The following is an 11,768-nucleotide window of genomic DNA, read 5'->3' on the forward strand; positions in this document are numbered from 1 at the left end:
AAATGGTCCATGTTTTACTATTTGTCTAACAAACGTTTTGTAACAAAAGAGAATCCCAACAAATAGAGTTAATGGAGGCTCAAATCATGTACATAGGTAGCCTCATAGTAAACCGTCAAGCCAAAAGATACGCCGGTCGGTTGTCTACAATAATTATTTCCCACAAACAATCATATTACCTCGTTAGTGGGTGCGTACGTAATATGGTTGTTCCCAACAAAAGCAAAATCAGCCTTCAACGCCCAGATTTAGGCGTTGCCAGGGTCACAACCCGGCGTCCCGAGCGTTTGGAACGCATCTTAGCCGACGGGTTTGGCGTTTGATATTTAGTGTAAAGTATGATTGCACAAAGTTTAGACACCGCCATTGCCCCATGTACATGACGAGGACGCAAACACAGACACGCCTATCACAGTCGGCTCCATCCGAGATCCCAAGCCGCAGGTCGCGCAAACTTCGACTGTATGTACGGATACCATAGCCCTCGTGTCCAGCACGGCCATGACTCGCTACGGATGGATCCGTGTCGTCCTAAGTGGAGATCGCATCCCGTCGAAGATCACCCGTGGTGTGGTCTCGGGTGCGCAAGATATAGTTTCTGACCTAAGACCGAAATCGGTTTGGGTGGTTTTCAGCTTATAGCAGGACCTGCTAAGACAGGGCCAGGATGACAGGCAAACCAGGTTTTCGGAAGACCCCTCCCGCGTCCGTGATCAAACGCGGTAGCGGGTACTAGCCTCGTGTGACGTCTGGCAAATGCTGTGCCAAGGTGAGTGCCACTGGGTTGTGCCTCGGCCGGACGTCTTGAAGCTGATACTTGGGACGAGAGAAAAGCTGACAACTTTGTCCATTGGCTGGAGAATATGGTGAGACCGTAGCGGGCTAAGCAGTTACAGTTTGGCGTTTGCTGGATGGATCCGAGTCCACTAACAACTGGAGAGTTGCCTGTTCGGGACACCTCCCGCCCGGATGGTTGGTTCACCGCTGATCAGCCAGATGCAAGCCCGCTGCCAGGGGGCGGTTAATCGCTCGTCATGCGGCTCCTGTCTGCCGCTTGTTCTCACAGTTCCACAGAGTTCCGGTAGCAAAAGATATCTGCCGTAAGAAGAGCAGTGGAGAAAGACAAGCTTGGAAGTCGATCAACAATCTGGATATCCCAGGGTCAAGATCTGAAGCTCCTCCCCCACATGCCGGAGCCTCGAGAACCCCTGGTTTTGCCGAGGAAGGTTGCATCCACACGGGTCCGAATCGGGACTGATCGTCGACGAGACACTGCGATGCGACTGCAAGATGCCACCGTCAGCCGGGGGTTATCGGCCTTTTTCTGACGCGTCCGACGAAGCTGAGATGTAAGCTGCAACAAGCCTTCGTGTGTGCGGGTTGGGGACATCAACAAGGGTATCGGCAGCATCGCGACGCCTATCACCATCGGCTTCGCTCCATGAGCTGCCGCTGGGATGGGACTGCATAGATTGCTCCGGCTCAACAAAAGGAGCAATGTCGGCCGGGAAACGCTCCATGCAGGTCGACGGCAACGAACTGCATCGCATCTAACTATTCTGTGATTTACCCATCAGTGGTTTTACTCGCCGTGGTCACAAGGGGAAAGCTGGCCACATGGGGTGCTGGATGCGTCCAGGGCTCCGAGATGCCGTCATCTATCCTCCTAAATTCGAATGCTAAGAAGCTGCCATGTGGCGCCCCAACTCTGGGGAATAAAATAACAACAACAGCAGCAGCAACGTCCTGCAGCTTCCCCGGCCGACTCGGGTTCGACCACTCTTGTCCCACTTCGGACAGCTTTTCGGCTGCAGGAAGAGGCGCCTGCGTGGCGTCAAGGCTGGCGCGGCCAAAAAGGAGGGCCATCCATCCATTGACCAACTGCACGGATGCAGCCATCCAATGACGGCTTCGGACGGTGTCTTCCTTCAGGAACAATGTAATCGGACGGGGGGTCGACTTGCTGTGGATGGGCGCTAAGTGTAGTAGTTATCGCTATTTCTAAAAACTCCAAGAACCGAGAAGGAAGATGGCAGAGTACTTGATATGGAAGAGTCAAAGCGAAGGCCGGCGAGGTCTGAAAAGTCGCTTGTCGGCACACCACCGATTCCCACATCTGCTGCTGGAGGCGGCATTCGATCGACAATTGTGGTCCCTGTTTCGGACTCTTGGGGTCACCCTGGATCCTCCCCCAGACCCCCTCCACTTTGATGTTGGACCCAGTCCGAAAGTGCCTCGTGTTGGGGGGAAAACCGCCTGAAATACAGGAGATTAGGGGCTTGCATAAAAATATCGGGAACACGGCGGTTGGTTCCTCGAACGACTCGGGAAACGGCCCCGAGTTGAAACACCGAGAAACAACCAACAACCGAATATCGTGAGTTGACATGACATGCAGCCTCGGGGCGACCAATGGTGGGGAAAGCTTGCGAGGCGGACGGGCGATGGGGCCCTTGTTCGGAAAGCGTCCGACTCCGGCATCTGCGCAGTTGCCTCCACCACATCCATTCAGGAAGATGGAAGATGGGGATAACCTGGAATAGAACCCAGATAGCTCCACCCAAGTTGAAGAGAGGCCCGACGCGCTAGCTAGGGACCGCCCACTCCCCAACGGGTAATCTGGAAACGGGAGGGGCATAGGCGTTACGCCCCTTCCTAAGGTCAAGAAAGGAGTGGCAGGAGCAGGTGTTCCTACTGGGCGAATGTTTTTTTTTTGGAGTGTTTGGCAGAAATGGTCTGGACTGCCCGATTCTATACGGCCTATCGTCTGCTGCGATCCCCTTTCCAGATTGGCTTGCGTGCATAAACACGACCCAGGAACGGCTGGGGCCAGCAAGGAGGCTAAGGACGCAGGGGCTTGAGAAGGTGCCGCACCTCCTGCAGCTCAATTACAGGGGTTATTGTTAGGCCTAAATGCAGATGCAGAACGGCAGGAATCCAAGGAACCTGGAACAAGAGAAAAAAGTGAGAGATCCCACGACGACTTCAACAAGTGCAACGCTTCGGCTCTATCTCTTCTGGTTTGTTGCCAAATCGTAGCTGAGTCTGAACTCTCCAAGAAGACTGACCGCAGCTGGGCAGTCGTGGCCGCAGTTTTCTAGATCCGGGCCCAATCCGATCGTTCATCTCCGACCTGTTCCTATTCTGGACCCCTACCTCGAAGCAGCAACTCACATCAGCCCGCATCAGCCTGCATCGCCTCACGCCTTTGGTCACTTTTCGTCCAATTTTCATTATCGACTGGGAATCTCGTGTTGGCGCTGTACCGTCAAGGTTACACGTTAGCGGGCGGGGGCCGTTGTGTCTGGCCGCCGCCGTTGAAATTGGGGAAGCGGACCGCCGTACGGTTGCATCGTTGCACACAAAGTTTGCCGTCACCGACTCTGTGGTGGACCGACACAACGTTTTGAAACTTTGCAGACCGACAACAAACTCTCCGGGCACTCACGAAACCGAGCACCGATTTAAACCGACCGGTCACAGCAACCCGGCTGAACAGAACATTTGAGGAGGCAGCGGGAAGGGACAGAAAAGAAAGACCGCTGGAAAAGTGATGTATCATGGAGAACTCTTCCACACCGCTCGCCGACTACTTCTGGATTGCCGGGATAGAGCACGTCACCTACGATGATGGCTCGACGCCTCAGCAACCCCAGCAACTCGATGATACGATCGTCGAAGATGGCGAGGGAGAGGACACCGATAGCTCGGCAGCGACCCCCTCGCGTGCTACGGCTCGGCATTCCCGCCAAAGCTCAGCCAACCGCTTATCCACCTTGTCCAAACTCTCCCTATCGCCCTCCATTTCAGGTGGCGATAGCCGACCGCTAGAGGACATTGACGGCAACACGAGGAGCAACCGCAGCAGCGCGACCATCCGGCCCATACCCCCGCCCAACTTTAGCGGTGCAAATACCAACGGAAATGGGTTTGCCGATCTGAACGGCTTTGGCGGAGGAGCGGGGATCGGATTCGACGGTTTCCCCGCCGGCTTCGACTTTGATGAAGCTCTCCTCAAGTTCGCCGCGGAGCGGGAAAACTTCCTCGACGATCTCAGCTTCACCGCCGGCGCAAAGATCCACACGAGGCCCCCAATGGTCAACCCGAGAGCTGATAAGTTGAGGGCTGAGGATGCCGACGCGAGTGGGAGGAAGAGCCCTCTTAGGAGCATCGGTGGCAGCATCCGCCGCAAGATGAGTTTTAGGGATATGAGCAGCGTGAGGAAGCAGCCCATGCCCCCAAGAGCGGGTACGTATTCGGGAGATGTGACTTGGGATTGTTGGTAACCCAGGCTAATTTTGTGTAATCCAGCTTCCGTTCGCACGGCGAAGCGTCTAAGCAACTACAACTCGGTTATCCCCCCTCCCGAGCCGCTAAACCTAGACCCCGACATGCACCCGCTTAAGAGGCGGTTCGAGCCGGTCTTGCTCGACAGGTATCCCCAACGAGATGCCTCGCCGGACGAGTTGGCCAGGCGGGGCAAGTTCCCAGACTACGTACCCATGTTCGCCTTCCCCAACGACATCCAGATTGTGTCTTCAGACGAGCGCCCTCGTTCGACTTGGCACGGGTTTACCATGACCTCGGACGACAATTCCAAGATCTACGGAATCACCATTATTGTTTGGGCGGCGCTGAACGCGGAGGTGGCCGAAGAGGTTGAGAAGCGGTGCGAGCTGTGGCGGCAACGGCACATGAGCAACGAGGAAAGGGAGCTCGCTGCCAGTCTGGGGGGCCGCCTCGCTGCGGATCGCGCACATCTATCTCAGCTGCTGGCACAACTCGGCACCGTGCCCTCGGGTTCGGCGGCGCGAGACTCTATCGACGAAGAAATCAGCGCCGTCGAAGAGAAGATTGCGCTCATGACAGAGATGTTGAGGCCGCTAAGGCACGGCGCCGCGTCCAAGATCGACGGCCTTACGGCGGGTGAGACTGGCCTCTGGACACCACGAGCGTTCGGGATTCTTGGTAGAGACCCTGCCAAGATGGGCTTTTGGAAAGAGTGGCTCAGGGCGGTGACTGTGCCCATGACCGACGGCGCCGTAATGCGGATCTCGCCGAGCTCTCCCAAGGTTGGCCGTTGGCAGCCGTTAGAGCGCTACGTCATCAACCTCTGCACTGAGGCTTTCAGCCCCCTGAGTTCACTGACCCAAGTGGAGTTGGGCGTGCGGGAGTTGCGGCTGTATGCACGGAAGGAAGCGGCCAACGAGATCCCGGGATCGAGAACTATCGACATCTACGCCCTTTTCAGGTGCTTGTCGTTGGAGAATATCGTCCTCCTCCTCGAATGCGCCATGTCCGAAGCCCGCATCATATTCCTATCGTCCCACACCGGCATGCTACATCTCGCGTGCCATGCCCTCGCAAACCTCCTTTATCCTCTGAAATGGGCGAGCATCTTCATCCCGGTGTTGCCCGCCCGGCTTATATCTGCCCTCGAGGCGCCCTGCCCATACATCGTCGGAGTGGAGAGACGGTACGAGAAGATCGAGCTCCCCGACGATGATTATGTGCTCGTGGACCTCGACAGGGACTCCATCGACGCCACGGCGCATCCGGTCAGCTTGCCGCGACAACACCGACGGAAGCTTCTCTCGTTGCTCCAGGTTGCTGCCCCTCACCGCTTGCGGTACGGGGTTACAGCTGGGCCTCCTCCGTATGCTGTCGAGGCCTTCCCATATGATGCTTTTTCGGCCGAGGCCGAGACAATCTTCAACCCGAGCACTGTCAAGAGCTCGCTAGGCAAATGGGTGACACAGAATTCGTCCACGTTTGGCGAACCAGACCCTCCCAGCTCGATCCGCACCCCCCTCTTCAACGCCTTTGCCAAGGCGAAGGTCGACCCGAGCAAGATGGAGAGGCCGACTACGTCCAAGTCGAGCAAGGGCAGCCCTCCGTCGTCTGTGTCGCCCGTCTCGATGCACTTCCCGCCGATGCCCACAACTCCCGTGTCGCGTAGCGACTCCGGATTTGCCCAGACGCTTAGAGAAAAGCGGTCGGGGCACTTCGACGATAAGTCTAGGCGCAGCTCGTCGTTCGGCATGGATAGGCACCATCCGTCCATGCACCGGCCAAGCCTTCCCTTCCTCAACGGACACAGCCAAAACCTGTCGATATCGGCCATCTCGGTCGACTCGCAGTCGTCATTCGGAGGCTACGCACCTTCAACGTACGCACAGTCGACAATTGCTGCGTCAACCATCATGCCCAACATGACGGTTCAGCCAGTGCGGAACACAGAGAACACGGTTTGGGTGGAAGGCCACTGCTTCAAGTGGACAGCCTCTGAACTCAACTCGACCTGCACGATCTGCGAGGAGAGGTCAGAAGGGGACGGCCTTTATAAATGCAATGGGTGCAACTGCCTCTCTCACAATCGGTGTCTCGGGTTCGTCTCGCTGGTATGTCCCGAGGCGTTCCACCCCGATCGCGTGCGGGCAGCGTTTGTGCGTTGTATGGCCAGCCTCTTGTACACCTACCGCAAGCACCTCGGCCGGCCAACCAGGGAGCAAAAGTCCAACGGCCAACTCTACGCCTTTGAGATGGATGCCTTCATCCGCAGCCTGCCGTACGACCAGCAAGAGTACGCCACCATGATGCGGGACACCCAAGGTATGTGCATTTTTGACCCCCCCTTTTCGCTACCTAAGGTGCACTTAACTAACCCCCCTTGCCCAGCCTTCAACGAGTTCATCCACGAACGCGAGCGACAGCCCGCCACGGACCCATCCATCCGCCTCTTCGACGAGATCATCCTCGCCAAGAAGGCCCGCGGCCGCCCCGTCTTCTCGTCTGGCCTCTCGCGCCTCTCCACGCTACGCGGCGCCCACGGCCTGTACCCGGGCAGCTCCAGCGGCGGCGGCTTCACGGCCCCCAACGCCGCCGCTGCCGCCGCCGCAGGCCGCGCCGCCAAAATCCCCGGCTACCTGTCCGACACGACCGACCACATCTGGCGCACCGCGTCCGTGCCCGTGCCGTCGGCCAAGTTCCAGGGCGATTACAGGAGCGTCGTCACGCGCGTCCCGCTGCGCCTGGATTCGGCGCTGATGCGCCAGCCCCGCGCCATTCAGGGCGTTCCGCGGCCTACGGAACAGGGCAAGGCCAAGAAGCTGGTCAGGAAGCAGGTGGCTAGTATGCTTGGTCCGCCGGCGGGGTTTAAGGTGCCCGAGTGAGTGCATGTTAGGTGGGGGAGAGGGATTGGTGTTGCTGGGGGTGGAGGGATAGTCGGCGGAGGGGTTATTGCCCGTTCATCCGGCTTTGTGATTATGGCCGGTCAGCCTGGGGATGGATGTGTGTGGTTTGCTTTTTTTGGTTGGATGGCCGGTCCGTCCGTTCGTTCGTTCTTTTCAAAAAGCCAGAAGGGGCGAGCGGGCAGTGTAATATGTGTTTGTACGATAAGGCATTGTAATTTCTATTTTGGCCCTTTTTCCGTCGTCTCGGGCGGAAAGCAAAGCATTGGATGGGAGGGGAAGGGGGCTGGATTGGGCTGGTGGATGGGAGGTCATAAACACAAAAGGATAGTTTGCTGCTTGCTGAGTATTAGCATTGATTTTGGGATGTCTGGCTTGGGTTTGGACGCGGGGTGTCGAGACCAGATCAGAGAGGCACTTGCTCGCTTGTTGGGGGTGAGGGTGGTGGATAATAGTATATTTAGAAGCATAGCACCGGCCTTGAGTTGGCGCGGGCACAAAAAAAAAAAGAAAAAAATACAACACAAATCATTGAAGCCGTGGTCTCTTTCATGTACATGTCATTGATGATAAAAAGTGTGTTCGATTTGATCGAGGGGTATCGTCATCTAAACCCTGCCATTCTAGCTGCCTTCGCCACGGCCTGTACTGCCACCCCCTTCGTAGGGATCGGCCGGTGAGTACAGCGGTAATCTCAGCATAATACTCGGTAGTGAGACTCTTGCCTCAATATGCCGTCAGCCACCAGCCTATCTGGAAATAACCCATTCCGGGGTCTTGAGTATATTGTGATGAAGCAAATCGCTTCCCTCAAATCCTCCATGTCGTGCCGCTCCGCGTAAACGCCCCAACCGTAGGAAACCCAAACCGTTCTATACCGTCAACCAAGCAACAGCTAGGTCTTTACCAACGCTCACGCTCCCTAAGCTCCCTGCGGCCCCTGCCCAGGCACCCCCTTCCCCTTTCCCTCCCCACTCCCACCACTCCCATCCCCATCCCCATCCTTGCCCGGCTTATCGTACCGCGGCATCTTCTCGTACGCATTCGGACTCGGCCGCCGCTTCCTCCGCGCCTTCCCCTGACCTCTGCTTCCCCGATGCGAGTGATGCCCGTCGCAGTCGTGCGCGTGTCCCTGCTTGTGATTGCCGTCGCCGGTTTTCTTCCCGCTCCCGCTTGCGCGCCCCGAATCGGAATCGGCGTCGGAGTCGGAGTCGGACGAGTCGGAGGAGGAGGAGGAGGAGGAATCGCTTGATTCGTCGACGCCGCGCGGGCGGTGGTAGATGCAGCAGACTGGTTGGGGGGTGGGGTGTGTTAATGGCCGGGTTTTGTGGTGGGGGGATGGATGGGTTGGGGGTTGGGTAGAGGTAGGTGGGCTTACCTTTGGATTTCTTCCTCCCCAGCCCTTCATTGTCGACCACGTCGGACCGCCATTGCACCGATCTCCCTGTCGGGGCGTGTGCGCCGCGCAGACGGAGGATGGCTTGGGGCTGGGTATGGGTCTGTGGGGTTGTGGATGGTGTGGTTTCGGTTTGGCTCGGGGCAGGGCGCGACGGCTGCCGCTGTTGCTGCCGCTGTTGAGATCGGGGGGCGGCTGATGACATGCTGCCGCCGGTAGGTTGCGTTTTCTTTGTATGGAAAATGTGTGTAGTCAAGACTCGCCCAAGATTTGGGCTGCCGGTGGTGGACTTGGATAGGTCGCTGCTTGGTCATGCTAGTTCCCCCACGTCACATGCAGGAAGTAGCGCACAGACCTTGTTGTGGGGTTGAGGACCCCTGGGTATTATTGTCCCCGTTCCTGACCAACAAGGGACCTATCCAATGACAAGCGATCATGGCAAACAGAACATCACGCAGTTGTCAACGGGCTCGAAGATTGAGATGCTGCTTCGCCTATCTGGTGATGCAAGGCCAAACATTGACCTTATATTGTAATTGAACCCTTGCTTCACTTTTCGGTGATGGTCTATTGGTCGGCGTTATCTTCTAGAAACAGCAAAGTAGAATCTGCAAGCAAAAAGAAGGAGACGGGAGTAGCAAAAGGGAACACACAGAGCAGAGGATCCGAAAGGTCAAGAAATATTATTATTCATGCTCCGCTATGCCTCTAGGGCGTGCCGGGCCCTCAGCTATTTAGTGTACAGGAAAACCGTGCCCTCCCGGGCCGGGTGAAAAACCCATACCAACAATCAAGGAACGATGCGTTCTGGTGAGTCTGCGTATACAAAGAGAGGAGGCCTCCTGGCTTCCGAACGGGGGCGCTTCAGGCCGCCCCTTCCAGCTCGAGCCTCCTGGCTAAGTTGTACATCGGCAGCTTCCCCGAGTCCATCAGCCAGTCGAGAACTCTCCTCGCGAGCCGTGCAGTCGTGGGATTGATGCCGTGTAGAACAGAGTAAAAGTCCCGTCGTGTCCGAATTCCAGTTCTCTCCCATCTTCGAGTCAACGGTGGGGCCAAACACCACACTACCAGGTGTTCGGCAGTCTCTCGTCCCTCGCCACACTCGCAGGCAGGAGTCAGAACCTCCGGGACTCCCCGTGTAAACAAGAAGTCCCGTAAGCCTATTGCTCCCGTCCGGATTTGGATCAGCAGTGAGCTCTTCGCCTTGCTGAGACCGTCGTGCCTCCTTAGGGTTTCGTTCCGGAATAGCGCCTCCTGCTAATGGTCAAAGTCGTCCGCCGGCCTGGTGATTGCCCTTCCGTCCCGTTCCTTTAACCATCTCGCTTTCCAAGCCTCTTCTACCACCCTGTTCGTACCAACGATTCCCCCCGTCCAGCGCATGACCGTGCCCGCGGCTCTCTCCACTGCCGTAGGCCCTTGAGGTCCCAAGGTTCGCGGTCGGCCCCTGTTGCCCCTCCTCGAGCTAAGTCTGCTGTATCTTGCGGTAGGCGGTGAGGACAATGCTCCCCGCCGTCTTCTTGCAGCCTTGACCGTCGTCCAGATCGGTTCGTTGGAGTCGGTTTTCGGAATCTGCAAGCCGTTTGTTTAGGTCAAGTCCAATGGTGGTACCCATGTCTCTGTCTCGAGGTTACGGATGGGGGTAGACTTTAAGGCTCCCACCACAATCCGCAAGCTCTTGTTCTGGGCCTTCCCGAGGGCCTCAGTGATGCCTTTCTTTACCGGCTCGCCTCCCACATCCGTGGGGATGTGAAACGATGATGCGCCATAGGCCAGCGCCGACCGGATGCACTTTGTGTACACTTCTCGCGCTTTGGCTAGCCCCATTCCCCACGTCTTTGCCACGATCCTCGACAGGGCATAGCTCTGGGTCCTCAGCTTCTTCTCCACCGCCACCAGGTGAGCCTTCCAGTTGAGTTTCCAGTCCAACCAGACTCCCAGGAACCTGGCAGACCCTTCTGGTTTAACGGGGCTAGTGCCTCCCCCTGGGTTGGCAAGCTTTACCTGTTCGGTCCACTGTTAAGGAATATTATCTAATATAGTTTTATATGTTCATCCGTTGCCATATAACGGAGCTTTTCAAGTGCTCAGAAAAGACACAGCATTCGCCAAGTTGGGGGTGTGAATCCGAGCTACCTACAAAGCATACCAAACCATAAAAGTTCACTCTTTCTGGAGTATTTATTCCTTTTCAGTTATCCTCCAATGACTATTCGGTATTCAATGTGAGCAGCGGCGTTGTACTGCTGCTTTCCGTGTCATGTGTGGGGATGGGCTCTGTTTGGGCTCGCACGCAGAATTAAACAACTATCGGCCAGCTTAATGACCACAAAGCTTTTCGGATGAATTCACACTGAGTTGACACCTGTGTTTCCTTGTGATAGACGAAGTGCCTAAGGATGTGTCACGGATGCTGGTTTGTGAACCACGTCGGCCAGTCGACTGGTTACTCGACCCAGCTTCGCACTTTCTCGCAGCCACAACCACAGCCGCTGACTTGCACCTCCCACCTTCCCACCTTCCCGCTCTGTTTGCGTTTCTTTTTCTTAGTATCACGACTTCAACACATCGCTTCTCAAACGGAATCACATGTCTACTGCGGTTTTTATGGCCATCCAGGTGACATCAAACTAGGTTGGGTCTCACTGCAGGATACAAGTGGAAGAAAAGCAGGGCCCCGTCGTGCAAACAGTTGACTTTTGGCTCGGCGTTGGGTTCCTGCTTCCATTTCCAATGGCAGACCGTGGTTTTCCTTGGTCGCCCAAAGAGAATTCACAATCCACAATCCACACCCACTTCTGCAGGTGGCCTACCTACGTAGGTAGTCCAAACCGGATGCGCCTGCCCTCCCTCGTCGACACACACTTCACCTAAGCGGTCTAACGAAACCCACTCGGTACTGCCAGCTGCAGCCTGCCTCGTCAACTCAAAGAAGAAGGAAGTCACCGGGGCAAGCGGGTCCCTGCCGTTTCTGACAACATGGCTGCCCTTAAAGACGGTGAGATGCAGGCAACCGAGGAAAATGATCAACCCACTACTCAGGCCCTTGAGGCGACAACTGGATCGGGGACTGAGCAACAGCCAACATCCGACGACACCTCTGCGGAAATGCCCCCAAACAAGCCACGGCCCAACCCCGTACGGCGCGAAGCTGACCTGAGCTCCCTGCTAAACCCTAGCGAGAA

At 56.5% G+C, this 11,768-nt stretch overlaps 4 protein-coding genes across 4 annotated transcripts in view; 2 read left to right on the plus strand and 2 right to left on the minus strand.

Moving 5' to 3' along the window:
• Window positions 1-3,560: 3,560 nt before the first annotated feature.
• Window positions 3,561-7,172, plus strand: CHGG_10316 (uncharacterized protein; the record flags this gene model as incomplete). The annotated part of the gene is made up of 3 exons (XM_001228242.1): window positions 3,561-4,248; window positions 4,312-6,612; window positions 6,679-7,172. The coding sequence occupies 3 exons, from the start codon at window positions 3,561-3,563 to the stop codon at window positions 7,170-7,172; spliced, it is 3,483 nt and encodes a 1,160-aa protein (XP_001228243.1).
• Window positions 7,173-8,112: 940 nt separating this feature from the next.
• CHGG_10317 (uncharacterized protein) lies at window positions 8,113-8,791 on the minus strand (the record flags this gene model as incomplete). The annotated part of the gene is made up of 2 exons (XM_001228243.1): window positions 8,113-8,480; window positions 8,569-8,791. 2 exons carry the CDS (start codon window positions 8,789-8,791, stop codon window positions 8,113-8,115), a joined length of 591 nt encoding a protein of 196 aa, XP_001228244.1.
• A 585-nt stretch (window positions 8,792-9,376) lies between these two features.
• CHGG_10318 (uncharacterized protein) lies at window positions 9,377-10,845 on the minus strand (the record flags this gene model as incomplete). Its single annotated transcript, XM_001228244.1, has 4 exons — window positions 9,377-9,840; window positions 9,942-10,155; window positions 10,246-10,587; window positions 10,828-10,845. 4 exons carry the CDS (start codon window positions 10,843-10,845, stop codon window positions 9,377-9,379), a joined length of 1,038 nt encoding a protein of 345 aa, XP_001228245.1.
• Window positions 10,846-11,562: 717 nt separating this feature from the next.
• CHGG_10319 (uncharacterized protein) overlaps window positions 11,563-11,768 on the plus strand; it is a gene marked incomplete at both ends in the record, with an annotated part of 2,360 nt that continues 2,154 nt past the window's right edge. Inside the window, one exon of the mRNA XM_001228245.1 lies at window positions 11,563-11,721. Within this exon, the coding sequence (XP_001228246.1) occupies window positions 11,563-11,721 (159 nt within the window). The remainder of the gene's footprint in view (window positions 11,722-11,768) is intronic.

Source organism: Chaetomium globosum, genomic scaffold (genome assembly GCF_000143365.1).
Source record: "Chaetomium globosum CBS 148.51 scaffold_7 genomic scaffold, whole genome shotgun sequence".
In the NCBI taxonomy this organism is placed as follows: domain Eukaryota; kingdom Fungi; phylum Ascomycota; class Sordariomycetes; order Sordariales; family Chaetomiaceae; genus Chaetomium; species Chaetomium globosum.